We start from the raw sequence: 27332 nt of genomic DNA on the forward strand, positions 1-27332 counted from the left end.
AGATTTTTCAAGGCTGTGACCTTTCAGAAGCAGATTGCCAGACCTTTTTTCAGAGTTGTCTCTGGGTAGGTTTCAGCCCTCAACCTTTTGGTTAGTATCTGAGCTCTTACCCATTGCATCACCCAGGGACTCCTTTCTTACCCAGATGGGTAGGTAGTTTTGCTTTTGTGTAAAAGGACAGTGTGTTCTATCATAACAGAAGCTGATACTGAGGTACAAAGGGCATAATCACTTAACCCTAATTTAGGAAGATTTGAACTAAGAAAGTTCCCACAAAGACTAAGTTTTTTTTTGTTGTTGTTGTGGTAAAAAATACATAACAAAAATTTCCATGTTAACAATTTTTAAGTGTACAATTCAGTGATGTTATTGACATTCACCATGTTGTGTAGTCAACACTCTTCATTTTCAAGTTTTATCACCTCAGACAGAAAGTCATTATCTCATTCTTCCCTCCCCCCAGCCCTTGGTAACCATTAATAAACGTTGTCTTTGTGCATTTGTCTGTTCTAGATACTTCATTTAAGTGGGACCATACAATATTTGCCCTTTTGTGTCTGACTTATTTCACTCAGCATAATGTCTTCAAGGTTTATCTGTGTCATAGCATGTATCAAAATTTCATTTTTCTTTATGGCTGAGTAATATTCCATTGTATGGATGTGCTGTATTTTGTTGCACCATTCACCTGTTGATAGATACTTGGGTTGTGTCCACCATTTGACTATTGTGAATAATGCAGCAGTGAACATTGGTGTACAAGTATCTGTTTGAGTTCTTGGCTTTTGGGTATATAAGTAGTATTGGAATGGCTAGGGTTATATGGTAATTTTCTGTTTAACTTTTGTGGAACTGCCAAATTATTTTACAGCAGTGCACCATTTTACATTCTCATCAGCAATGTACAAGGGTTCCAGTCTCTTCAAATCCTCATCACCGCTTCTTATTTATTTTTTCTCCTAATAGCCATCCTAGTGGGTATGAAGTAGTATATCTCATTGTGGTTTTGATTTGGTTTTCCCTAATAAGTTTTTTTTTTTTTTTAAATAGGTTTGTCAAGATATAATTCACATACCACACAATTCACCTATTTAAAGCATACAGTTGCTTGGCGTGCAAAGTTAAAAAGTTTTTTGTTTTTGTGTTTTAAATTAATTCAAGTGTGACTTCCCAAACAATTCTAGAAACATCTTGTGGAACCCAGTTTGAGAGACCTTGGTCTAGACTCTGGGACCTCTGTTCACTCTGCTTTAGAGAAACTGAACACATTTATTATCTGTGCTTGCCTTCAGAATCAGGTGACCTTTGCCATACTTTTAGTGTTTTTTAAATTTCTCGTAAATGATGAGATTGCTTGATTTAAATCACATCTTGTTTTTTTGAAGGTTTCCAGCTCCTGTAGTACTGGAAGGCACGCTAGAGTGAAGTTGGGGTAGATGTTGGACGCCAGTTTACCATATCCACCATGTTATGGGGTTTTGAAAAGTGAAGAATTTCTTGCTCACTTGTGTAGTAACACTTTCTCAAAAGAAAACTTCGAAGCATTTGTGTGTTCGTTCAAAAATTTATTTAGCACCTCCATTGTGCTGACATTGTTCTAGGCACTTGGGAGATATTTCCTGAGCAAAACCAAGATCTTTGCCTTTGTGGAACTTTTGTTCTAGTGGAGACAGATAGATAATAGATAATATACATAGTTAAATTATCTAGTTTACAAGGTGATTCAAAAGACTCAAATAGTGACCACTGAGATGTTAGCAATTAAGCCGTGTGACTTCTGAAGTGAATATAAGAACCTTGGGTTTCTGCGACCCATACCATCCTATATTAGAAGGCCATAAGCGACCTGGAAAAAGACAAGGTAGTTCTGGGCAGGGGGCAGTGGGCGTGCTAGGGTTGGAAGATGGTTTGTGATACTAACTAGGATGGTTGGGATAAGCTTTACTGAAAAGATATTCGAGCAAAAGAAATGAGAGAGTTACTTCTTTGGATATCTGGTAGAAGAGCATTCCAGGCAGAGGGAATAGTTTGAATGAACCTGGTATGTTGGAGAAAAACAAGTAGGCCCACTCAGTATGTCTGGAGCAGAGTGGGTATGGAGTGTTGTAGGAGATAAGGTTAGAGAGGTAAGACCTGGAGACATTTCCTACAGGGCTTTTTGTGCCATTGAAATGTGGAACATTGCAAAACTTTGAGCAAAGTGGTGACAAGACCTACCTAAGATTTTAAGGTGATCACTCAGGCTGTTGCGTTGAGGTTAGACTGTGTGTGTGGGAGGGTGGGGGTAAGAGAAGGGAGACTAGTGGGGATGGTGGCTTGAGCCAGGGTGGTGGTAGTAGCTGTGGTGAAGTGATATTCTGGGTCTGTTTTGAAAGTAAAACAGTCAGGACTTCACTTTGGATTGGATGTGGGGTGTAAGACAGAAGCCGAGAATGAAGAATGAACATTTGGAGAGAAAAATTGTCTTTAATTAAGTTGGTGAAAGCCGAAGGTGGAGCAGGTTTGGAAAAGAAGATCGCAAGATCAGTTTTAGACATGTTGAGTTTATGATATTACTAGATTCAAGTGGAGACGTTGAGTATGAGACCACCAAGGAAGAGATGGTAGTTAGAAGAGGACAACAGCTGAGCTCCGATGCACTTCAGTAAAGGAGGTTTAGAAGGAGGGGCTGACCAGTGAGTTAGGCAGAAAACAGGGTATGGCCAATTGAAGAAAAATATTTCCGAGAAGAGGGAATGATCAGTTGTATCAAATGCTGCTGTAACAGAAATACCATAAATGGGTGGCTTTAACAAACAAATTAATTTTTTCACCGTTTAGGAGGCTAGAAGTCTGAATTCAGGGTGCTGGCTCTAGGGGAAGGCCTTCTTTCTCTGTTGGCTTTGAAGGAACGTCCTTGTCTTATTGAGCTTCTGCTCCTGGGAGATCTCCATGTGTCTTGGCATCCCTCTTCCCCCATCTCTGCTTCTGCTCACTTGTTTAATCTCTCATTTATAACTCAAAAAAGATTGACTCAAAATACACCCTACACTAATCCTGTCTCATTAACATAACAAAGACAACCCATTGTCAAATGGGGTTATAACCACAGGCATAGAGGTTAGGATTTACAACACATATTTTTTGGGGACACAGTTCAATCCATAACAGCTGATGATAGGACAAGTAAGATGAAGACTAAGAATTGACTATTGGATTTAGGAACACGGAGGTCATTGGTGACTCACAAAAGCCTGATACGAATGTGTTTAAGAGAGAATGGAAAGAGACAAATTGTTGACAGTGAGCATAGAAATTCTTCGCTGTAAGGAGGAGAGAAATGGGGCAGTAGGTGGATTGAGGAAGTGGGAGCAAGAAAGTAAGTTTTTCCCCCAAGAGACAGAAATAACAGCACGATTATATGTTCATGAAAAAGATCCAGTAAATAGGAATGAGTAGATTATACTTATGTGCTGTGGTCAGTCATTATAGACACTCCTTTGGCAGCACTCTCAACAACACTCAAGTATTGCCCCTCTCTTGCTTTGTCAGGAGCCTTGGAGGTGCAGTGGGTAAGTGCTCGGCTGCAAACTGAAGGGTCAGCAGTTGGAACCCACCAGCTGCTCGGCAGGAGAAAAATGTAACAGTTTGCTTCTGTATGTAAAAATTTATAACCTTGGAAACCCTATGGGCAGTTCTGCTCTGTCCTACAGGGTTGCTATGAGTCAAAATTGACTCCATGGCAACGAGTTCTTGCTTTGTCACACTTGCTTGTCAAAACCACAAACTTGATGAAATCTAACACTTTTGATGTTAGCTGCCTGCTCTATTATCCTATATGTTACTGTAATGAACACAGATTGTCAAAGCAAAGCTTTTCTGTATACTCTAACGTGCTGTGGCCTCAGGCTTCAGCAATAAAAAGTGGACTCTGAGGCTGTGTATGGGACCCAATGGCTTAGCTCCAGGGTGGTGGGGTTAAGAGCTGACTTTTTCCCTGGGGGACTTTTAAGTTCCAGAAAGCAGAATTCTTGGGGTTGTCAGTTTCTTTGGGGAAGAGTTCTTTGATTATTTGCCAGGGGCTAGATGTCTGGCTGTTCAGCATTTTCCACAATACTGGGACCTGGGGGTATTGACGTGTAGGAAGTTATTTGCAGTTACAAAGTCTTAGCCGTTTCTCAGCCTGTTCCTCTGTAGTCCTTGGCATTTCCAAATCCCAGCCTTTCCTGGGTTCTTCTGGGCAGACTGCTCCCCCCACCATGAATTTTCTCATCTTCTTATCCCCTCCCTGCAGCTCCCACCTGTCCCCAGGTTTCTTTTTTGTCCCTGTGGGCTTAAACATAGCTTTACTCCCTTACTACCTATTTTAACCCAGTTCTAGGAGGGAGAGGAGAGAACTGGTTGTGTTACACTGTGTGAGCTGGAAGTTTGAATTATGTCTTAACTGCTGAAGCAGCATTGGCTATGACATAGCGCCCAGCATTAATCCTTCCAGCTCTGTGAGGTCTTTAATAAAATTTACAGTGAACTGTTCATGAGATGTGCTGTTAACGTAGCTTTAGAGAAAGTCATACCAGTAACGAGTAGAAGTGACTTAAACTTCTGACTTTGGCAGCAGCAACATGGAGGATCTTTTTCTCCCTTAAATATATAAAGTTATTCTAATTGAATTGGAAATTGGAAGAACATTAACTTTGATTTTGTAGTCGTTTTTTTAAAAAGTCATTTGGGTTGATAAAAATGAAAAAAAAAATCACGTATGTATTTTGCTGACTTAACAGAAAAATATCCAGAATACCTGTATCGTCTAATTCTATTAAAACAATTTGAAGTCTGCTCTTTTGCATGTTTGTTGTCCTTTAAATATAATATTACTAAATACTGCAAAAGTTGTGATTAATTTGTTGAATTGGCACTAATGTTTCACTTTTTAGTGATGTCATAAAATTCTGCTTCAGTAAGCACTGATATATAAAATTAAAAGAAATTCAGGGTTTTTGGGGGGAGTAGTTACAGCATTTGCAACATAGTCCACCAGCCACTCCTTGGAAACCCTATGTGGCAGTTCAGTAGCGTCTCTATGAGTCGGAATCGACTTGATGGCAATGAGTTTGGTTTTGTTTTTTAGTTGCAACATAAATCTGAAAAATTATAAAAATGGTGCGAATGAAGATTTAAGGTTGTTTATACTAAATAGACAATAGATAAGTGATAACTTTGGTGAAGGGTAAGACAGTACGTAATACTGGGGAAGCCAGCACAGCTTGTACAAGGCAAGGTCATGAAAACTCCGTAGACACATCCAAACTCCCTGAGGGACTGAATTACTGGGCTGAGGGCTGTGGGGACCATGATCTTGGGAAACATCTACCTCAATTGGCATAACATAGTTTATAAAGAAAATGTCCTGTATTCTACTTTGGTGAGTAGTGTTTGGGGTCTTAAAAGCTTGTCTCTGGTCTCACCCTGTCTGGAACAAGGGAGAATAAAGAAAACCAAAGACACAAAGGGAAGATTAGTCCAAAGGACTAATGGACCACAACTGCCACAGCCTCCATCATACTGAGTCCGGCACAACTAGATGGTGCCCAGCTACCACCACTGACTGCTCTGACAGGGATCACGATAGAGGATCCCAGACAGAGCTGGAGAAAAATGTAGAGCAAAATTCTAACTCAAAAAAAAGAAAAACAAACAAACAAACCAGACTTACTAGTCTGGCAGAGACTGGAGGAACCCCAAAAGTATGGGCCGTGGACACCCTTTTAGCTCAGCAGTGAAGTCACTCTTGAGGTTCACTCTTACAGCCAAAGATTAGACAGGCCTGTAAAACAAAACAAGACTAAATGGGCACACCAGCCCAGGGGCAAGAACTAGAAGGCAGGACGAGACAGGAAAGCTGGTAATGGGGAACCTGAGGTTGAGAAAGGGAGAGTGTTGACATGTGTTGGGATTGGCAACCAATGTGACAAAACAGTATGTATATTCATTGTTTAATGAGAAGCTAGTTCCCTCTGTAAACCTATATCTGAAGTACAATTTAAAAAATTTTCTTTAAGGTTGTCTTAAAATGTATACTGTGTACTTTCTAAAGATGAAATCTATATTATTTGAATGAAAATGTACACTAAGTGTGTTAAATAAGATAATGCTGTACAAGGTTTTTACACCGTCTGAACATTATTAATGAAAAAAAGTTCTCATATAGAATTAATCATACATATTTAACCAGCATTTACTAGTATATGAATGATAGATAATAAGTAGCACTAGTCATAGAATGCTGCCTGGAGTATTTTAAGGAGGATTGCAAGAACAGGAAGGATAATTTGAATTGTCTTGAAAGAAATCTTATCACTAGATTGTAAGGTGTGTTAGGTATCTGCATTTTTGTTGTTCTCGGATTTTGATAACATTTCACTGGCTGATTTAAGTAATTTAATAGGCACACATTGTACATTGATGTGAACTGCCTGCGGCACTTACAACTCAAACATTCTCTTTCGGTTCCTAGTGTTATATTGCCCACAGTGAAGAATTTGTTTGGCTTTTGTGACATCTGACGTATAGAAAACAGACTTGTGTAAGTGTTTAATCTCTCTGAACATTTTTCTTTTAGATTATCTGCAATGTTGAAATTAAGTAACTCAAGATGAGCAAGTTGAAAGTGGTATCAGAGAAAAGGTACTGTAATTCTGAATATCTATATGTTTAAATTATAGGCATAATACATGAAGTGAATATTTGAAACTTATTTAAAATATTTGTATTTAAATAATAGTGTGTTATTTCATATTTATCTTATTTCAGTTAAAGCTGAAGTCAGCAAATACAGGCCAGACCTGGTCTACCACCTCTTTTTGTATGGCTTGTGAGCTAAGGTTGGTTTTTACATTTTTAAATGGTTGAAAAAAAAAAAAGAAAAAGAATAGTATTTTGTGACACATGAAAATTATATAAAATTCAAATTTCAGTGTATCTAAAGTTGTATTATTTATTATTAAAAAAAAGCCATGCTAATTTGTTTACATATTGTTTGTGTCTGTTTTTGTGCTAAAATGACAGTTGAATAATTGTGACAGAAATCGTATGACCTGCAACACCTTTTTATATTGCCTGGCCCTTTACAGAAAAAGTTTGGTGACCCCTGAGTTAAAGCACATTACATAATCTCTATTAAAGTTCTTATTTACTAAGAAATTGTCTTAATATTGGCTTAACTATGGACTTTTTCAGTTAAAAGTCAGACAAATCTGGTTTATTTTGGAATTTGTTAGCTATACAGCTGTGGGATTTAAGTTAACTCTATAAAATTTGGTCTTTGTCCTCAGTTCCTGAGAGGTAGTTTCTAAAAAACACCTTGGAATTTAAGTGTCTTTGATAAGGGACTCCAGACCATACCTAAACAACAGGTTAGGCGAGGTGATGAGGCAACTCTGTGGTGGGGACTGGCCAGGCCAGAAAGACACACTGTGTGATAGCTGTGGTCACCTGGTGATATTGACAGACCTCAGGGAAGAAGAACTAGAGTTTGTATTACAAAATGTGACTACCAGTAAAAGCTCTGGACACTGAAGCTCCACGGACTTCCTGGTTGGTGAGAGACATCAAGTGTATGTGGGAGGGTAGTGCATCCTATGGGACATGGAAGCTCTGTGTTGGGGACCCTCTTAGATCTTGCCACATGTGTCTCTTCATTTGTATCCTTTTTTCAACAGTAAAACTATAATCATACTACTTTTCATGAGTTCTGTGAGTTTTACCAGTGAATTATTGAACTTGAGGGAGTTTTAGGAGCCAATAGGGCAGAAGCAAAGGAGGGCTGAGAGCCCCTGACTTTATGCCTGGTATCCTTTGGGGGAAGAGAGAACCCCCAAATTTGTAGCCAGCAGGTCAGAAGTGAGGGAGCCCCGGGTGGGGTGGTTTGGGGTAAACCTATTGCTTTGAGTTGATTATGACGCATAGTGACCCTAAAGGACAGAGTAGAACTGCCCCATAGAGTTTGCAAGGAGTGGCTGGTGGATTTGAACTGCAGACCATTTGATTAGCAGCTGTAGCTCTTAACCACCGTGCCTGCGGCAAGCACCCTGAAGGGGTGTAGTAGAAAAACCTTGAATTTGTAGCCAGCAGAACTAAGGGTGTCCAGTAGACTCTCATACTTGGGGCTGGCATCTGAAGTCTTGGGTCTCCTTGGCAGTCTGGAGGACTGTATCCTTTTAATTTGTGAGCTCAGGCCTGGCTCTCGGAGGCTAGGGTCAGAGGAAGAAATGCTATGTGGGCAGCTGGTGTCAGAAATGAAGTGAGAGGTGAAAAATGGGTATTTGATTTGATATTTGGATTTGTTATGAACATAACAGCCTTGAACAAATTATTTAACCTTGTTAAACCTCAGTTTTCTTGGAAAAGTCCTAAAATGAGTTTAAAAATAATGGTATTATTAGAAGGTTGTAAAGGTTAAATAGTACCTGACTGGTTCAGTAAATAGTAGCTTATTAAATTTTTGCTTTGTAGTTGTGTTGCATTTTGTGTTTACATATATACAACTTTGCATTTATAAGTATGCATTAAATTAGTTTTTTAATGAGAGACAGTGGCACAGTTTATTTAGATAAGATTTATTACTTAAATGGTTAGATTTTCCAGTTATTAACTCTAAGATACATTATAACAAATTTCATTGTTCAAGTATTATAATGTCTTCTTTTTCCTTCATATGTATAGATGATTTATTTATTTATTGTGCTTTAGGTGAAGGTTCACAGAGGAAATTAGTTTTTCTTGCCACCCATGCTTCTAAGGAGCATTCTGGCTGTAGTTCTTCCAAGACAGATTTGTTCATTCTCCTGGCAGTCAGTGGTATATTCAGTATTCTTTGCCAACACCATAATTTAAATGCATCATTTCTTCAGTGTTCCTTATTCATTGTCCTGCTTTGGTATGCATATGAAATGATTGAAAATACCCTGGCTTGGGTCAAAAAAACAAAAAAACAAAAAAACCCAAACCCAGTGCCTTCGAGTCGATTCTGACTCATAGCTTGGGTCAGGCGCACCTTAATTTTTTTTTTTAACACTTTAAAGGGATCTTTTGCAGCAGATTTACCAAATGCAATATGTTGTTTGATTTCTTGACTGCTGCTTCCAACAGCATTGTTTGTGGATCCAAGTAAAACAAAAACCTTGACCACTTCAATGTTTCCCCGTTTATCATTATCTTACTTATTGGTCCAGTTGTGAGGATTTTTGTTTCCTTTATGTTGAGATGTAATCCATACTGAAGGCTGTGGTCTTTGTTCTTCATCAGGGAGTGCTTTGTTAATCTATCAATGACTGTTTTATACTTTCTTTGTACCCTCAAAACTTTGAAATCCTCAGATGGATCACATACACACTGTCAATGAAGGACCTTCCCTCATGTGTCATAGAGAGAACAGAATCTACTCTAGTATTGCTTCCCCCAAATTTACATACTCGCTTTTATTTGATCTCATGCTCTCTTAAACCCTTCTGCTATTTCCTATAAGAGGTTGTGTCTCTTTTCTTGTCAAAGACCAATACTGTAGTTTGTGTACTAGATTTTACTTCCTTCCCTCCTTATCAGGGTCTTTTAATTATTTTTATGTCTTGAACTTTTAGTCCCCCCACTTCTTAGCATTTAAACATGATTTGAGCTCTCTCATTTTAGACTCTGCACTCCTGTTACCGCCCAATTGATTTGATGCTCTTAAAAGCCAAGAATTTTGAAATAGTCTGTAAGTGCAATCTACATCTCATTTCATACTTCTGAACCATTCGTGTTTAGTTGATGTCTTATTCACTACACCAGCATATCTTATTAAGGCCATCTATAATTTTTTAAATAGCTTTATTGAGGAATAATTAGTATTTAACAGGCTCCACCTAGTTAACGTGTATAAGTTTTGACCTATGTGTACTTGTGAAACCACCTCAATCAAGATAATGAGCATACCCACTATATCCAGATGTTACCTTGTGCCCATTTATCATCCTTTCCTCTTGTCCCGATTCCCCATCCCGGGCATCTACTGCTCTCCTTTCTGTCACTACAGTTTAGTTTGCTTTTCTAGAAATTCACATACATATGTCTTCTTTTTGGGGATGAGGGGATTGGGTTTGGCTTCTTTTACTCAGCAGATTTATTTTGAGATTTACCTATGTAGTAGTGTGTTTAAGTCATACTTTTTTTTTTTTTTTAAATTGCCCAGTAGTTCCATTGTATAGATTTACCACAGTTTGTTTAGCCATTCAACTTTCGGACAATTAGGTTGTTTCCAGTTTTTGGCTATTACAAATAAAGCTGTTATGAGCATTTGTGTACAAATTTTTATATGGACATATGTATTCTTTTCACTTATTTAAAAACCTATGAGTGGAATGACTGGATCCTATGGTAGGTATATGTTTATGTTTTTTGGAATTTGTCAGTAACCTGTTTCCCAAAGAGGCTGTACGATTCTACATTCCCTTCAGCACTGTATGGGAGTTTCGGTTCCCCTGCATCCTCACCAACACTTGGTGTGGTCATTCTTTTAAAATTTTAGCCATTCTCATTGTGATTTTAATTTGCATTTCTGTAATGACTTATGTTGAACATTTTTTCATGCACTTATTTGCCGTCAGCTTATTTATTTGGTCAAGTGTCGTTTCAACTGTTCCATTTTTTAAATTGGGGTGTTTTCTTATTACTGAGTTTTAGGAGTTCTCTGTATATTATCGATTCAAGCCCTTTGTTAGATATTTGACTGGCAAACATTTCTCCCAGTCTGCTTGTCTTTTCATATTTTTAAAAGCATCTTTTAAAGAGAACTTTTAACTTAATATAGGTGATGTTCATTTTGTTAATTTATTCCTTTTAGAGCCATATGTAAGAAATATTTGCCTAACACAAGTTTAGCATGGTTTTCTCCTGTGCTCTGTTGTAGACGCTTTATAGTTTTAGACTTTACATTTAGGTCTATTTGTCATTACTGAGTTTATTTTTATATATAGTATGAGATATGGCTCAAAGTTGTTATTTTTTTACATGTGGGTATTAAATATTTCCAGCGCTGTTGAAAAAACTGTCGTTTCTCCACCGAGTTACCTTTGCACCTTTGTAACAGGTCAGTTGTCCATGCATGTGTAGACCCATTTTTGGGCTCTGTTTTGTTCTGTAGATCTAGTTGTCTATCTTAGTGCCAGTACCATACTGCCTTGATGACTGTAGCTTTATAATGAGCTGTGAAATCAGGAAGTATTGTTCTCCACCTCCCACAAAATTTGGGCTTTTCCATACAAATTTAACATCAATTTGACAATTTCTACAAAATAGCTTTCCGGGGTTTTGATTAGAATTGCCTTTACTATGTGTCTATTTTTTTTTATAGTTTGGAGACGATGAACATCTTAACAATATTGTATCTTCTCACTCTTTTTTTATGTAGGTCTTTTAAAATTTCTCTCAGCAGTCTTTGGTAGTATTCAGTGGTATTTCACATTGTCAGATTTAACCCTGTTTTATATTTTTTGATACTATTGTCAGTGTTTCTTTTTTTAGATTAACTTCCGTTTCCCATTGTTAGTTGCTAGTATATAGAAATATAATGGATTTTGTATGTTTTTCTTGTATCCTGCATCCTTTCTATACTCACTATTAGTTCTAGTAGGCTTTTTTTTTGTAGATTCTCTTATATTTTCTACATAGATGATCACGTCATCTGTGAATAAAGACAGTTTTACTTCTTACCAGTTTTGAGGTCTTTTGTTTCTTTTTATTCTTTGACTGCAATGGCTAGAACTCCAGTTGATTAGAAGTGATGAGAGTGGACGTCTTGCCTTGTTTCTGATCTTAGGGGAAGAGTTCCTTCTTTCACCTTTAAGCAGGATTTCGGCTATAAGCTTCGGTAGATGCTTTTTATCATGTTGAGGAGATGCCCCACTTTTCTAGCTCGCTGAGAGTTTTTATCTAGAATGAGTGTTGGATTTTGTCAGGTGCTTTTTCTGTGTCTATTGAGATGATTCTATGGATTTTGTCTTTTTGTTGGTTAGTATGGTAAATTGTACTGAATGATTTTCAAATGTTAAATCAGCTTTGCATTTCTGGATTAACCCCACTTGGCCATGATATATTATTATTATAATTTTTTCATATACTGTCTTATATGATTTACTTACAACTTTTGCATCTGTGTTTATGAGACATATTGTTAGTCTAGTTTTTTTTGCAGTGTCTTTGTCTGGTTTGATATTGGGGTAGTATTGACCTCATAAAATTTTGAATTTAGGAAGTAATTCCTCCTTTTTAATTTTTGGGAAAAGTTTAGATATAATTGTTAGTTTTTCTTCTTTCAGTGTTTGGTAGGATTTGTCAGTGAAGCCATCTCAGCCTGGAATTTTCTTTGTGGGAAGCTTTTAAGTATAAATTAATTTTCTTTAATGCGTATACTACTATTCAGGGTTTTCTATTTATTCTCGAGTGAACTTTGGTAACTTGTGTCTGTGGTAGGCTGAATAATGCCCCCACAAAGATGTCCGTGTTCTAATCCCCAGAACATTTGAAAACACTACTGTACATGGTAAAAGAATTCTGCAAATGTGATTAAGTTAAACATCTTGAGTGAAATGGGGAGATTATCCTGGATTACGTGGATGGGCCCAGTGTAATCACAAGGTCCTTATAAGATGCAGGCAGGAGGGACAGAGTAGGTAGTATTAAAGCCTTTCAGCAGCATACTTCTGTTTCTCCCTCCTGATCTTTGTATTATTTTTGTTGTACATTTGCTTTTTAATATACTATAAATACAACATTGCTTTGTTATTGTTTTTGTTTAAACAGTCAGTTACCTTTTGAAGAGATTTACTGTAAATAATATGTTGCCCCACTGTCTTATCACTTGCTTAAGCTACTTTTGAAGTAATTCCCTTGTCATCCTTATGTTTGTTCCTCTGTATGTAACCTGTCTTTTTCAAAGATCTGGCTGCGCTTTTGGGCTGCTTTGCACATTTTCTTTTTATCACTGGTTTTGGGCAATTTGATTATAATGTACCTTGGTGTAGTTTTCTTCATGTTTCTTGTACCTGTGGTTTATTGAGCTTCTTGGGTGTATAATTTATCAAAGTTGGAAAAACTTTGGCCATTTTTTCTTTAAATATATTTTTTGTCCCTCCTCCCCATCCTTTAGGAAATTCAATTACATGTGTATTTGACTCCTTGAAGTTGTTCCACAGCTCACTGCTCTGCTAGTTTTTTCTCTTTAATTCTCTTTTCTCTCTGTTTCATACTTAATAAGTTTTACTGCAATATTTTCAAGTACACTCATCTTTTCTTCCGCAGTGTTGAATATGCTGTTAATCTTACCCAATGTATTCTTTATCTCAGACATCGTAGCTCTATTTGGATCTTTTTACATTTTCTATGTCACTAAATTTTTCTGCATCCATATAACAAAACTCATTGCCTTTGAGTTGGTTCCGATTCATAGTGACCCTATAGGACAGCGTAGAACTGCTTCATAGGGTTTCCAAGGGGTGGCTGGTAGGTTTGAACTGCTGACCTTTTGGTTAGCAGTTGTAGCTCTTAACCACTGCATCACCAGGGCTCCATACGTGTAATAAAGTTATAATAACTATTGTAATGTCCTTGTCTGTCAGTTCTAAATGTTTGTGTCAGTTCTTTGTTGATTTTGCTCGATCGATTATTCTCGTTGAACATACTGGGTAACTTTTTTTTTTTTTATAATTTTTATTGTACTTTAAGTGAAAGTTTACAAATAAGTCAGCCTCTCACACAAAAACCCATATACACCTTGCTACACACTCCCAATTACTCTCCCACTAATAAGACAGCCTGCTCTCTCCCTCCACTCTCCTTTCATGTCCATTTTGCCAGCTTTTAACCCCCTCCACCCTCTCATCTCCCCTCCAGGCAGGAGATCCCAACATAGTCTCCAGTGTCCACCTGATTGAAGAAGTTCACTCCTCACCCGCATCCCTCTCCAACCCATTGTCCAGTCCAGTCCATGTCTGAAGAGTTGGCTTTGGGAATGGTTCATGTCCTGGGTCAACAGAAGGTCTGGGGGCCATGACCACCGGGGTCCTTCTAGTCTCAGTCAGACCATTAAGTCTGGTCTCATGAGAATTTGGGGTCTGCATCCCACTGCTCTCCTGCTCCCTCAGGGGTTCTCTGTTGCGTTCCCTGTCAGGGCAGTCGTTGGTTGTAGCCGGGCACCATCTAGTTCTTCTGGTCTCAGGATAATGTAGCCTCTGGTTCATGTGGCCCTTTCTGTCTCTTGGGCTTGAAATCGCCTTGTGTCCTTGGTGTTCTTCATTCTCCTTTGATCCAGGTGGGTTGAGACCTATTGATGCATCTTAGATGGCTGCTTGCTGGTGTTTAAGACCCCAGACGCCACTCTTCAAAGTGGGATGCAGAGTGTTTTGTTAATAGATTTTATTATGCCAATTGACTTAGATGTCCCCTGAAACCATGGTCCCCAGACCCCTGCCCCTGCTACACTGGCCTTCCAAGCATTCAGTTTATTCAGGAAACTTCTTTGCTTTTGGCTTAGTCCAATTGTGCTGACCTCCCCTATATTGTGTGCTGTCTTTCCATTCACCTAAAGTAGTTCTTATCTACTATCTAATTCGTGGATACCCCTCTCCCACACTACCTCCCTCCCTGCTTTTGTAACCACAAAAGAATGTTTTCTTCTCAGTTTAAACTGTTTCTGAAGTTCTTATATTAGTGGTCTTATACAATATTTGTCCTTTGGCAACTGACTAATTTCACTCAGCATAATGCATTCCAAGTTCCTCCATGTTATGAAATGCTTCACAGATTCCTCACTGTTCTTTATCAATGTGTAGTATTCCATTGTGTGAATATACCATAATTTATTTATCCATTCATCCGTTGATGAGCACCTTGGTTGCTTCCATCTTTTTGCTGTTGTAAACAGTGCTGCAGTAAACATGGGTGTGCATATATCTGTTCATGTAAAGGCTCTTATTTCTCTAGGATGTATTCCAAGGAGTGGGATTGCTGGATCGTATGGTAGTTCTATTTCTAGCTTTTTAAGGAAGTGCCAAATGGATTTCCAAAGTGGTTGTACCATTTGACATTCCCACTAGCAGTGTAGAAGTGTTCCAATCTCTCTACAGCCTCTCCAACATTTATTATTGTGTGTTTTTTGGATTAATGCCAGCCTTGTTGGAGTGAGATGAAATCTCATTGTAGTTTTGATCTGCATTTCTCTAATGGCTAATGATCGTGAACATTTCCTCATATATCTCTTAGGTACCTGAACGTCTTCTTTAGTGAAGTGTCTATTCATATCTTTTGCCCATGTTTTAATTGGGTTGTCTTTTTGCAGTTGAGTTTTTGCAGTATCATGTAGATTTTAGAGATCAGTTGCTGATCAGAAATGTCATAGTTAAAAACTTTTTCCCAGTCTGTAGGTAGTCTTTTTACTCTTTTGGTGAAGTCTTTGGTTGAGGATAGGTGTTTGATTTTTAGGAGCTCCCAGTTATCTAGTTTTTCTTCTGCATTCTTTATAATGTTTTGTATACTGTTTATGCCATGTATTAGGGCTCCTAACGTTGTCCCTATTTTTTCTTCCATGATCTTTATCGTTTTAGATTTTATATTTAGGTGTTTGATCCATTTTGAGTTAGTTTTTGTGCATGGAGTGAGGTATGGGTCTTGTTTCATTTTTTCGCAGGTGGATATCCAGTTCTGCGAGCACCATTTGTTATTAAGACTGTCTTTTCCCCATTTAACTGTTTTGGGGCCTTTGTCAAATACTAACTGCTCATATATGGATGGATTTATGTCTGGATTCTCAATTCTGTTCCACTGGTCCATGTATTTGTTGTTGTGCCAGTACCAGGCTGTTTTGACTACTGTGGCAGTATAATAGGTTCTAAAATCAGGTAAAGTAAGGCCTCCCACTTTGTTCTTCTTTTTCAGTAATGTCTTATTTATCTGGGGCCTCTTTCCCATCCATATGAAGCTGGTGATTTGTTTCTCCATCTCATTAAAGAATGTCGTTGCGATTTGGATCTGAATTGCATTGAATGTATAGATCGCTTTTGGTAGAATAGACATTTTTATAATGTTAAGTTTTCTTATCCACGAGCAAGGTATATTCTTCCACTTATGTAAGTCTCTTTTGGTTTCTTTTAGAAGTGTTCTGTAGTCTCTTTGTATAAGTCTTTTACATCTCTGGTAAGATTTATTCCTAAGTATTTTATCTTCTTGGGGGCTAGTGTAAATGGCATTGATTTAGTGATTTCCTCTTTGATGTTCTTTTTGTTGGTGTAGAGGAATCCAGCTGATTTTTGTATGTTTATCTTGTATCCCGATACTCTGCTGAACTCTTCTATCAGTTTCAGTAGTTTTCTGGAGGATTCCTTAGGGTTTTCTGTGTATAAGATCATGTCATCTGCAAATAGAGAAACTTTGACTTCTTCCCTGCCAGTCTGGATCCCCTTTATTTCTTTATCTAGCCTAATTGCTCTGGCTAGGACTTCCAGCACAATGTTGAAGAAGAGTGGTGATAAAGGGCATCCTTGTCTGATTCCTGATCTCAATGGGAATGTTTTCAGGCTCTCTCCATTTAGGGTGATGTTGGCTGTTGGCTTTGTATAAATGCCCTTTATTATGTTGAGGAATTTTCCTTCTATTCCTATTTTGCTGAGAGTTTTTATCATGAATGAGTGTTGAACTTTGTCAAATGCCTTTTCTGCATCAGTTGATAAAATCTTGTGATTCTTGTCTTTTGTTTTATTTATATGGTGGATTACATTAATTGTTTTTCTAATGTTGAACCATCCCTTCATAGCAGGTATGAATCCCACTTGGTCATGGTGAATTATTTTTTTGATATGTTGTTGAATTGTATTGGCTAGAATTGTGTTGAGGATTTTTGCATCTACATTTATGAGGGATATAGGTCTGTAATTTTCTTTTTTTGTGGTGTTTTTACCTGGTTTTGTATCAGGGATATGGTGGCTTCATAGAATGAGTTTGGTAGTATTCCGTCCTTTTCTATGCTCTGAAATACCTTTAGTAGCAGTGGTGTTAACTCTTCTCTGAAAGTCTGGTAGAACTCTGCAGTGAAGACCTGTGGACTAGGGCTTTTTTTTTTTTGTTGTTGAGAGTTTTTTGATTACCTTTTCAATCTCTTCTTTTGTTATGTGTCTATTGAGTTGTTCTACCTCTGTTTGTGTTAGTTCAGGTAGGTAGTGTGTTTCTAGGAATTCATGCATTTCTTCTAGGTTTTCAAATTTGGTTGAGTACAGTTTTTCATAGTAATCTGATACGATTCTTTTAATTTCAGTTGGGTCTGTTGTAATATCAAGCATCTCATTTCTTATTCGGGTTTTCCTCCCCTGTTTTTCTTTTGTCAGATTGGCCAGTGGCTTATCAATTTTGTTGATTTTTCAAAAAACCAGCTTTTGTTCTTGTTAATTCTTTGAATTGTTTTTCTGTTTTCTATTTCATTTGGTTCAGCTCTAATTTTTATTATTTGTTTTCTTCCGGTGCCAGTGGTTTTCTTTTGTTGCTCTCTATGTGTTCAAGTTGTAGGGATAATTCTTTGATTTTGGCCCTTTCTTCTTTTTGGATGCGTGCACTTTTTCGTATAAATTGACCTCTGAGCATTGCTTTTGCTGTGTCCCAAAGGTTCTGATAGGAAGTGTTTTCATTCTCATTGGATTCTCTGTGTTTCTTTATTCTACCCTTAATGTCTTCTATAATCCAGTCTTTTCTGAGCAGGGTATTGTTCAGTTTCCAAGTGTTTGATTTCTCTTCCCGTTATTGATTTCCACTTTTTATGGCCTTGTGGTCAGAGAAGATGCTTTGTAATTTTTCAGTGTTTCTGCTGAGGTTTGCTTTATGACCTAATATGTGGTCTATTCTAGAGAATGTTCCATGTTTACTAGAAAAGAAAGTATACTTGGTTGCTGTTGGGTGGAGGGTTCTGTATATGTCTACAAGGTCAAGTTGAGTAATTGTGGCATTTAAATCTTCCATGGCTTTTTTGAGCTTCTTTCTGGATATCCTGTCCTTCACCGAAAGTGGTGTGTTGAAGTCTCCTACTATTATTGTGGAGCTGTCTAACTCACTTTTCAGTGCTGATAGAGTTTGTTTTATGTATCTTGCAGCCCTGTCATTGGGTGCATAAATATTTAATAGGTTATATCTTCTTGGTGTATTGTCCCTTTGTAGTGTCCTTCCTTATCCTTTCTGATGGATTTAACTTTAAAGTCTATTTTGTCAGAAATTAATATTGCCAGTCCTGCTCTTTTTTGATTGTTGTTTGCTTGATATATATTTTTTTCCATCCTTTGAGTTTTAGTTTGTTTGTGCCTCTAAGTCTAAGGTGTGTCTCTTATAGGCAGCATATAGTGGGATCTTGTTTTTTAATCCATTCTGCCACTGTCTCTGTCTTTATTGGTACATTTAGTCCATTTACATTCAGGGTAATTATGGAATGGTATGAACTTAGTGCTATCATTTTGACTTTTTTTTTGTGTGTGTTGTTGACAGTTTCTTTTTCCCACTTGATTTTATGTGCTGAGTAGATTTTCTTTATATATTGTCTTTTCCTCATATTTGCTGTTGATTTTGTTTCTGCTGAGTCTGTATTTTTCCCTTGTATTTTATTTTAATGCATAGGATAGTTTGTCTCCTTTGTGGTTACCTCATTATTTACCCCTACTTTTCTAAATTTAAAACTAACTTTTATTTCTTTGTATTTCGGTACATACCTCTCTGTATGGAAGGTATATGATTATATTTCTTAGTCCCTCTTTATTATTTTAATGTTGTCTTCTTTTATATAATAACATCGCTGTTACCCTGTTTTGGGCTTTTTTTTTTTTTTAAATAATCTTTGTGTTTTTGGATTTCCCTGTCTGGGTTGACTTCTGGTTGCCCTGTCCAGTGTTGTAGTCTTGGGTTGATACCTGATATTATTGATTTTCTAACCAAAGAGCTCCCTTTAGTATTTCTTTTTATTTTGGTTTGGTTTTTACATATTCCCTAAACTTGTGTTTATCTGGAAATGTCCTAATTTTACCTTCATATTTAAGAGACAGTTTTGCTGGATATATGACTTGTGGCAGGCAGTTTTCTTCCTTCAATTTTTTAAATATGTCATCCCATTGCCTTCTTGCCTCCATGGTTTCTGCTGAGTAGTCCGAGCTTATTCTTATTGGCCGTCCTTTGTTGGTGACTTTTCATTTATCCCTCATTGCTCTTATAATTCTCTCTTTATCTTTGGTTTTGGCAAGTTTGATTATAATATGTTTTGGTTACTTTCTTTTAACATCTACCTTATGTGGAGTTTGATGAGCATCTTTGATAGATATCTTCTCATCTTTCACAATATCAGGGAAGTTTTCTGCCAACAAAATCCTCAACAATTTTCTCTATATTTTCTGTTATCCCTCCCTGCTCTAGTACTCTAGTCACTGGTAGGTTATTTCTCTTGATACATTCCTACATGATTCTTAAGGTTTCTTCATTTTTTAAAATTCTTTTATCTGATTTTTCTTCGAATACGTTAGTGCCCATTGATTTATCTTCGAGTTCAGAAATTCTAGCTTCTACTTGTTCAATTCTGCTCCTCTGACTTTCTATTGAGTTGTCTAATTCTGTAATTTTATTGTTCATCTTCTGAATTTCTGATTGCTGTCTGTCTATGGATTCTTCCAGCTTATTACACTTTTTATTATGTTCCTGAATAATCTTTCTAATTTCTTCAGTTGCTTTATCTGTGTGCTCCTTGGCTTGTTCTGCATGTCGTATCATTTCCTTCCTGATGTCTTGAAGGATTCTGCATATTAAACTTTTGTATTCTGCATCTGGTAATTCCAGGAATGCACTTTCATCTAGAAGATCCCTGGGTTCTTTGTTTTGAGTGCCTATTGAGGTGATCATGGTCTTTTTCTTTATGTGACTTGATATTGACTGCTGTCCCCGAGCCATCTATAAGTTATTGTATTAGTTTGTGCTTGCTTACTGTGTCGTAGCTGCTTCCTTTGTTTTGTTTTGGCATACCCTGTGGGTTGCTTGAGTGAGCTAGCTTGATTATTTTCACCTTTGAGCTCTAGTGTCCTGTCCCCAGCTGGCTGGAGCTGTGATGAGGTATATCTGTCTAGGAGTCCATTCAGTTTTCTTGTATGAATTCAGCTCAGGTTTCCAGGTAACTGATCATCAATTGTGTGGTACAGGCTCTGCCCCACAGTCTTAGAGGGGCAGGGGTGATTGGCATATATACCGGTATCTGATCACAGCAGGGGGTCACGCTCTGAACATGGCAGGGGGCTGAGAACCGACCCCCAAGTGTCTCTGAAGAAAACACGTCTCTGTTCCCTAGAGCGTGCTGGTGGGCGGGTTCTGCAGAGGGACCATGGGCCCCCCAAATTTTTGGTTATAAGGACTAGGAGGTACCAGTTATATTTGGACCCCTGTCTTGGGCGGCTGGGTGACCTGAGTGGAGCTTCCAGTCCTTAGGTCCCTGATGTGGGTAGGTGAGGACCTTGTTTAATAGGCAAAGCAATGTCAAACGTCAAACACCCACCACCTCTCCACCGCACTGCTGAAATGGTTGCAGTTTGCCAACAAGGGCATATTCTTCCGAGGTAGGCCCACACAGGTCCATGCAGAAGGGAAAGGTACTCAAGGTCCACAGACGGTTTATGCCTGGACAGGTGCCGCTTCTGTCCTGAGCTCCCCCAGTCCCTGGTTGATGGAGCTAGCAAATTATCTTTTTCTCCCAATTGCAAATTTTTTCCTTCCTCAAGGCTGGGAGGATGGCTCTAGGTGCTCATCAGAGTCTGTCTCAGGCCTAGGGATTCAGCTGCTGAAGCCAGCTTGTGCGTGGCGGGGGGAGGGGGTGCTCAGTAATATATACGTAAGTATTCAGCTTTTTCCGAGAGCGCCGTTCTCCTCAGGTTCCAGAGGTGTGAGTAGGCTGTGTGGCTGACTGCTTCTTCCTGAGGAAACTGCGGCCAAACGCTAGTACCAGCCTGCTGCCGCTGCTGCCGCTCCGGGAATGGTACCTGAGGGCTCCCTGTGATTCAGGTCAGGTAACTCCTCTCTACTTCTGAACGGTCTGTTCCTCCCCCTGCCCCTCAGTTCGTTGTCTAAGCTTGCGTTTGATGCTCAGGGCTCCCAGCTTGTCACAAATATACTCGTTCCCCTTGTTTTTTCGGGTCTTTGTTTTAAAGAGGGCTCACTGTGTATTCCGCTGTCTTGGCTTCCTGGATAATTTTTGATTGGTGAATTTTACCTTGCTGAGTGCAGGACATTTGTGTATTTAAGTGTTCTTTAGTCTTATTCTGCGATGCAGTTAAGTTACTTGGAAACAGTTTGATTCTTTTGAGTCTTACTTTTAATTTTTTTGGATGGAACTGGAGCTGTTCTCCAAACCAAACCCATTGCCATTGAGTTGATCCTGACTCATAGCCACCCTTTAGGACAGAGTAGAACTGCCCCATAGGGTTTCCAAGGAGCGGCTGGTAGATTCGAACTGCTGACCTTTTTGTTAGCAGCTGAGCTCTTAACCACTACGCCACCAGGGCCCCAGAGTTGTTCTCAGCCTGTGACTAATTAATCCCAATACTGAGGCAAGACCCTTGTGTGTAACCTACACAGTGCCCTGTTAATTATGAGAGTTTTTTGTTTTGATAGTTGGTAAAAGACACAATTCCCCATCCTGTGTGAGCACCTGGCACTGTTACTTCTAATCCTTTCAATTGGCTCCTTTGCTAGCCTTGAATAGTTTCCTTACATTTATGCACTGATCTGTACTCAGCTGAATATTTGAGAGGGATCCTCTGCAGACTCTGGGGTTCTCTCTCTGTACAACTTTCTCCTCTTCAGTAGTCTTTCCTTCAAATTCTAGCCATTTTGGCTCCTCAACTTCAGGAGTCTGCTGGGCTGTGCTTGGGTTCTCCATCCTGTATGGAACTCTCTCAGTACAGTAGGCAGGGGCAACTTATTAATTTCCTGTTTCTCAGGGACCACTGTTGTTTGTTGCCTGATGTTCATTGTCTTGAAAAACTGTTGTTTCATACATCTTGTCCATTTTTGTTTTCTTCAGGAGGGAGGGTACAGTCGGTCCCTATTATCCTGTCTTGGTGGAATATGGAAATCCAAAGTCACCTTTAGTTTTCATAATTGTAGGTCAGTGGAATTTTGGGGGGCTCATATCTTATTTAACCTTTTAAGTGGTAGTTTGCCCACTTGACATTTCCTTTTGATTTTTTTTCCTTCTATTGGAAACATTCTTTAGTTGGTTTCTATGACACCATGCTCTCATGCTTTCCCTCCTCCTTAACTGACCGCTGCTTCTAAGTCTACTTACTGGACTTTTCCTCTCTAGGACCTCTATATATTCCTCAGGGCTCAGTCCTAAGCCTTTTCTTTCTCAGCCTACACACTATCCTTATGCTGTTTCATTGAGCCTTACTGATTCACATTTGTCTAAAGTGGAGACCCACCCTTTTATAACTAAATGCCTATTAGATATTGCCACTTGGAAGCCTCATAGTTATCTCCAGTATAGTGTATTCCCCAAACCGAACCTTTGCATATCTTTTCATCTTCTAGCATTAGGCTCTCTCAGTTGGTGACATTCTAACTACCTGCAAGTGCAAGCTAAAAATCTGGAGTCACCCTTAACTCTCTTTTCTGTTAGTGCTCCACATCTAGGCTGTCAGTGAACCCTGTAAGTTTTACCTCTAGAATGTGTGTCACTAATCTCTGCACTTCTCCATGCCCATTGTCGCTCGCTTGACCAGGCTTTCATAATCTTTCCCTTAGACTGTTTTAATAGTCTTACTTACTTTTCTGCTTCTACTCTTGATTCCTTTTTCTCAGCCATTCACTTCACAACAGCCAAGAGACCCTTAAAAATTTTAACTCTGAACTACCAGTTTGGACATCACTGAATAATTGTGTTTTCCCCATTTCCTCCTTGAAATTACAAAAACAAAAAAACAATCCAAGGTACTCCACTGATACTCCCTTTCAGAGCAAGAGAGAGTGAAGAAGACTAAAGATACAAGCAAAAGATTAGTTCAAAGGACTAAAGGACCACAACTACCATGGCCTCCACCAGACTGAGTCCAGTTCAATTAGATGGTGCCCCGGCTACCACTAGTGCTCTGACAGGGATCACAATAGAGGGTCCCAGACAGAGCTGGAGAAAAATATAGAACAAAATTCTGACTCACAAAAAAAGACCAGACTTACTGGCTGACAGAGACCGGAGAAACCCAGAGAATGGCCCCTGGACACTCTTTTAGCTCAGTAATGAAGTCACTCCTGAGGTTCACCGTTCATCCAAAGATTAGACAGGCCCATAAAACAAAATGAGACTAAAGGGGCACACCAGCCCAGTGCCAAGGACAAGAAGGCAGGACGGGACAGGAAAGCTGGTAATAGGGAAGCCAAAGTCGAGAAGGCAGAGTGTTGACATGTCATGGGGCTGTTAACCAGTGTTAAAATAATATGTGTACTATTTAATGAGAAGCTAATTTCTTCTGTAAACCTTCATCTAAAGTACTATTTAAAAAAAATGTAAAAACTAGGAGAACAAACAACCCCATGCTTTTGCAAATTCCATTTTTGGAGAAATGAGGGATCATATGCAAACTCAGCAATACATGTATGAATTGCCATCTGCGGCTGAATTGGGCAGAAGACACGTGGGATGAAATGAAGAGAAAGTGCAGAGAAGGACCAAAGGGTCCAATATAGCATATCTTAGAAAGATATACAGCAAAAATATACTTACAGAGGGTAATGGGTGCACCCTGAATTGTTCTGCAACAATTTGCAACTCATCATGCCTGGGTTGTGCAGGGCTGAAGCAGAACCTTTATTGGACCTGGATTGGTTCAGAGAAGCAGAGCAGGTGGTCTATACAACAGTCATAAGCAGAATTTACCCAAAGCAATCTGTCTCTGTAGCAGCAGAGGAGAGAGCCATTGCATTGTGAGAACCAGTTAGCCTGGATTAGTACCCTGGCCTTTCTCCCACATCCCGTCTTGTACAAGTTGCAGATCAAAGAAAATCCAACACATTCAATGATGAGTAATTAAAGAGGTACTATAAAAAAGAATGATAGTTAATACATCCTAACAAAGGGTCTTTACTGGAAATAATGCTTTATGGAGCAGGTGAAAATTTTCATGAAGGTATTCCACTACAAACTAAAAAACAAAAACTAAAAAGCTTGAATGATGCAATTATCTCTGTGAATGACAATCATAAAGCAGAATTGGATGACCTCGATGGACTAACTTTGGGGGTGACATAGTGCGTCATCAAGTGGAGATGGAATGTGAGCTGGCAATACTGAAAACAGAAGAAAAAATTATCACAGAAAGGAAAACTAACTTAGAAGGAGCGTGAGGGTGGATAGATACTGTAAAGGTACAGCAAGAAACGTAGAGTAGTGATGGAGAAAGTAGACACAATTTAATGGGTATAAACAAAGAGTTAAAAAAGGTTTAGAGAAAAAAAAAAGATGACACTGAATACTGGCAAAAGAAATCCAGTGTCCTTGTAATTGGAATTTCCAAAGAAGAAACTGAAATAACGTAATAGACATATATTCAAAAGATGTGCTTTAAGAAACGTATGAAGAAAACTTTTGGTGGAGGGAAGACGGAGGAGGGGTAGTAAGTTGAAAAACATAAGCTGTGCAGGAAAAATTGACCACAGTCGTCAACACTGAGACATAGCCTAGAAAAATTTTGGGCCTTAATCTTGGTTAGCCAGGCAAAAAGGTCAAGTTGTTTACACAGGGGAAAAAGAATCAGGTTGCTTATGGTAACAAAGCTCTTCTACCTTGAAATTAGATGTCTCTTGAGCAACTCTTAGGTCAAAGAGGAAATACAGATAGAAATTACAGACTAGACAATGATAATGAATGTACTAGAATCGACCTCTGGAAACAGGTAAAATAGCTCTCAAAAGGAGCTTTATTTTTTTTCTAAATTAAGCTATTGGTAAAGACACATAAAAGGTAGTCCAGCTTTTAGGATATGCATTTTGCTATCTTTCCAGTTTCATCTGTGCTTAGGAGTGTCAAAATGGAGAATGGATGATTTTTTCCCCTGTTTATAAAGTAATCTCTCTAGATCTGGTTTTTATCTTCTGTTAAGGTATTTTTACACTGACTTCAATTAATGGTGTTATGGTCTTCTGTTGTCTGGTATTGTCTTCTGTTATGGTGTTAGCTTGATGATAGACTCTGACTATACTAGAATTGATTTAATTATATATAAACATTTCCTTTGGTTCAGACGAAAAGCAGAGTGTGCTTAAGATAGCATTGTATCATTGTATTAGTTCAGGTGTAGGGTGAACTGGTATAACCACCAAAAAAACCAAACCCAGTGCCATCCAGTCGATTCCGACTCATAGCAACCCTGTAGGACAGAGTAGAACTGCCCCATAGAGTTTCCAAGGAGCGCCTGGCGGATTTGAACTGCCGACCCCTTGGTTAGCAGCCTTAGCACTTAACCACTATGCCACCAGGGTTTCCATACAGCGATCCCAAAATACAGTGGCTAAATATTCAAGCTTAATTCTGTCTTAATCTAGAGGTGATTGTTCAGGGGCAGTAGAGTGGTCTGATTCCTTCAATATGTGCCTTCTGTCTCTGGGACCAAGGCATTTTCTCTAGTTCTCACCATCTCATCACCAGTGGGAACAGGGAAAGAAGATGCACGTCCTAATCTTTTTAAGGGCAAAGCCTGGTAAGTTGCATTTGTCTCTTCTCTTCTGTTCACATCTCACTGGTCAGAGCTTAGACATTGGCCATTCCTGGTGTGGTAGTCGCTAGGGCTGGGCACAGATATTCTAGGTCTTTTCCTTTTGGGCACATGGCACGATTGCGTTTTCTCTTCTTTGAAGTTAATTTATGACTGTGACTTGCCAGTGAAATGTGAGCAGAAGTGACATGTGTTGCTTCCAGATGAGAACTTCAAGAGCTAGTATGCCATTTGTTATGATTCTTTTTTTCCCCCCAAGCTGTTGTGAAGCATCTCTAGCAGCCTGGGTCCCCGAGTGACTGTGATGAGTAAAGCCCTCTGCTGACCTGTATTGGAAGAGTAATGTTTAATAGCAGTTAAACTTTTGTTGTGTTGAAAAAGCCACAGGGGTTGTGGGATTGCTTATTTTGGCAGTATAACCTAGCCAAGGTGTTCTCAAAGTGTCATCTATAGGCTTCAGGCTTATGAGGACAAACTATTTTCATAGTAATACTGAGACATTATTTGCCTTTTCCATTCTCATTGTCTCATGAGTATACGGTGGCTGCATGATATGTGATATTGTAACACATTGACTGCAGAAGAAGTCAATGTGAGTCTGGCTGTCGTCTCTTGAGCCAGACACTGAAGAGATTTGTAAAAATGTGCTGTCAAGTTGATTCCAACTCACAGTTTTCAAACTATGAGAATACAGTTATTTTTTCATAGAAATGTGTGAGTTATATGAACATGTAATGGATTTACTATTATTTTAGGTGAATTCATATTAATGAATAAATATTTTAAAAGTTTATAGCATGATTAAAAATATATATATGTATACACACACACATGCACACACACGCACATACACACAACAGCCTTTTTGGGGTCCTCAATAATTTAAGAGTATAAAGGTACCATGAAGCCAAAAAAAAAAAAGTGAGAACCTCTGATCTAGCCTGTAGTAACTTTCATATTAAGCTAAAAATGAGGCTTAGAAGTGTGGCTTTAATTGAGTGGCCATGTGCTTGGCTCTAACTCCTGTTAATATGGAACAAATCACTTAAAAATCCCATTAGAACATGACCAGAGAAGTTAGAAAAAATAATGAAAACAAAATAATTAGCATTAGTTAACATTAGTGAAGAAATTTAAAGAAAAACTTGATTAATTATTGTTGACCCTTATAAATCCAGGCAGTTTAAAATTTTAACAAGGTTTTATTGGTTGTCTTCAACAAGTCGTTTGATAGTATTGATTTAGAATTGATTGTTAAATAAAGAAGACTTTATTGCCTTTATAAAGTAATTATGTAAGAGGTGGTTGGAGAAGTAAATAATTATTCTTTTCAGTTTGGAGGAGAATATTGTTTTCAAAACTTATTTATTGTTACAAAAAGAATGATAAAGAAATTTCTGTTTATTGCCCTTTGATTTATGCTGGGGGAAAGTAAAGTGTTTAGTATTTGGAGAGAAGGTGAAAATGTCATTAAAGCAAGAAGAATGGTTATGTAAATAACACACAATTCCGAAAGACGATAATGTGCATTTTGGAAAAAACCCATATTATTTGAAATTA

The 27332-nt window shown here is 38.4% G+C and overlaps 1 protein-coding gene across 9 annotated transcripts in view; it reads left to right on the forward strand.

The window, feature by feature from the left end:
- AGTPBP1 (ATP/GTP binding carboxypeptidase 1) overlaps nt 1–27332 on the forward strand; it is a 195495-nt gene that overhangs the window by 7133 nt on the left and 161030 nt on the right. For 7 of the 9 annotated variants that reach the window (XM_023544716.2, XM_023544714.2, XM_064291168.1 and 4 more), the window contains exon 2: nt 6599–6663. In XM_023544716.2, coding sequence (XP_023400484.1) covers nt 6632–6663 — 32 coding nt within the window. In that variant the 5' untranslated portion in view covers nt 6599–6631. Of the gene's footprint in view, nt 1–6598; nt 6664–6789; nt 6861–27332 lie in introns of those variants that run through there. The other 2 variants (XM_064291166.1, XM_064291174.1) reach the window with 2 other exon arrangements.

The sequence above is a fragment of the Loxodonta africana genome, chromosome 9, assembly GCF_030014295.1.
Source record: "Loxodonta africana isolate mLoxAfr1 chromosome 9, mLoxAfr1.hap2, whole genome shotgun sequence".
NCBI lineage: Eukaryota > Metazoa > Chordata > Mammalia > Proboscidea > Elephantidae > Loxodonta > Loxodonta africana.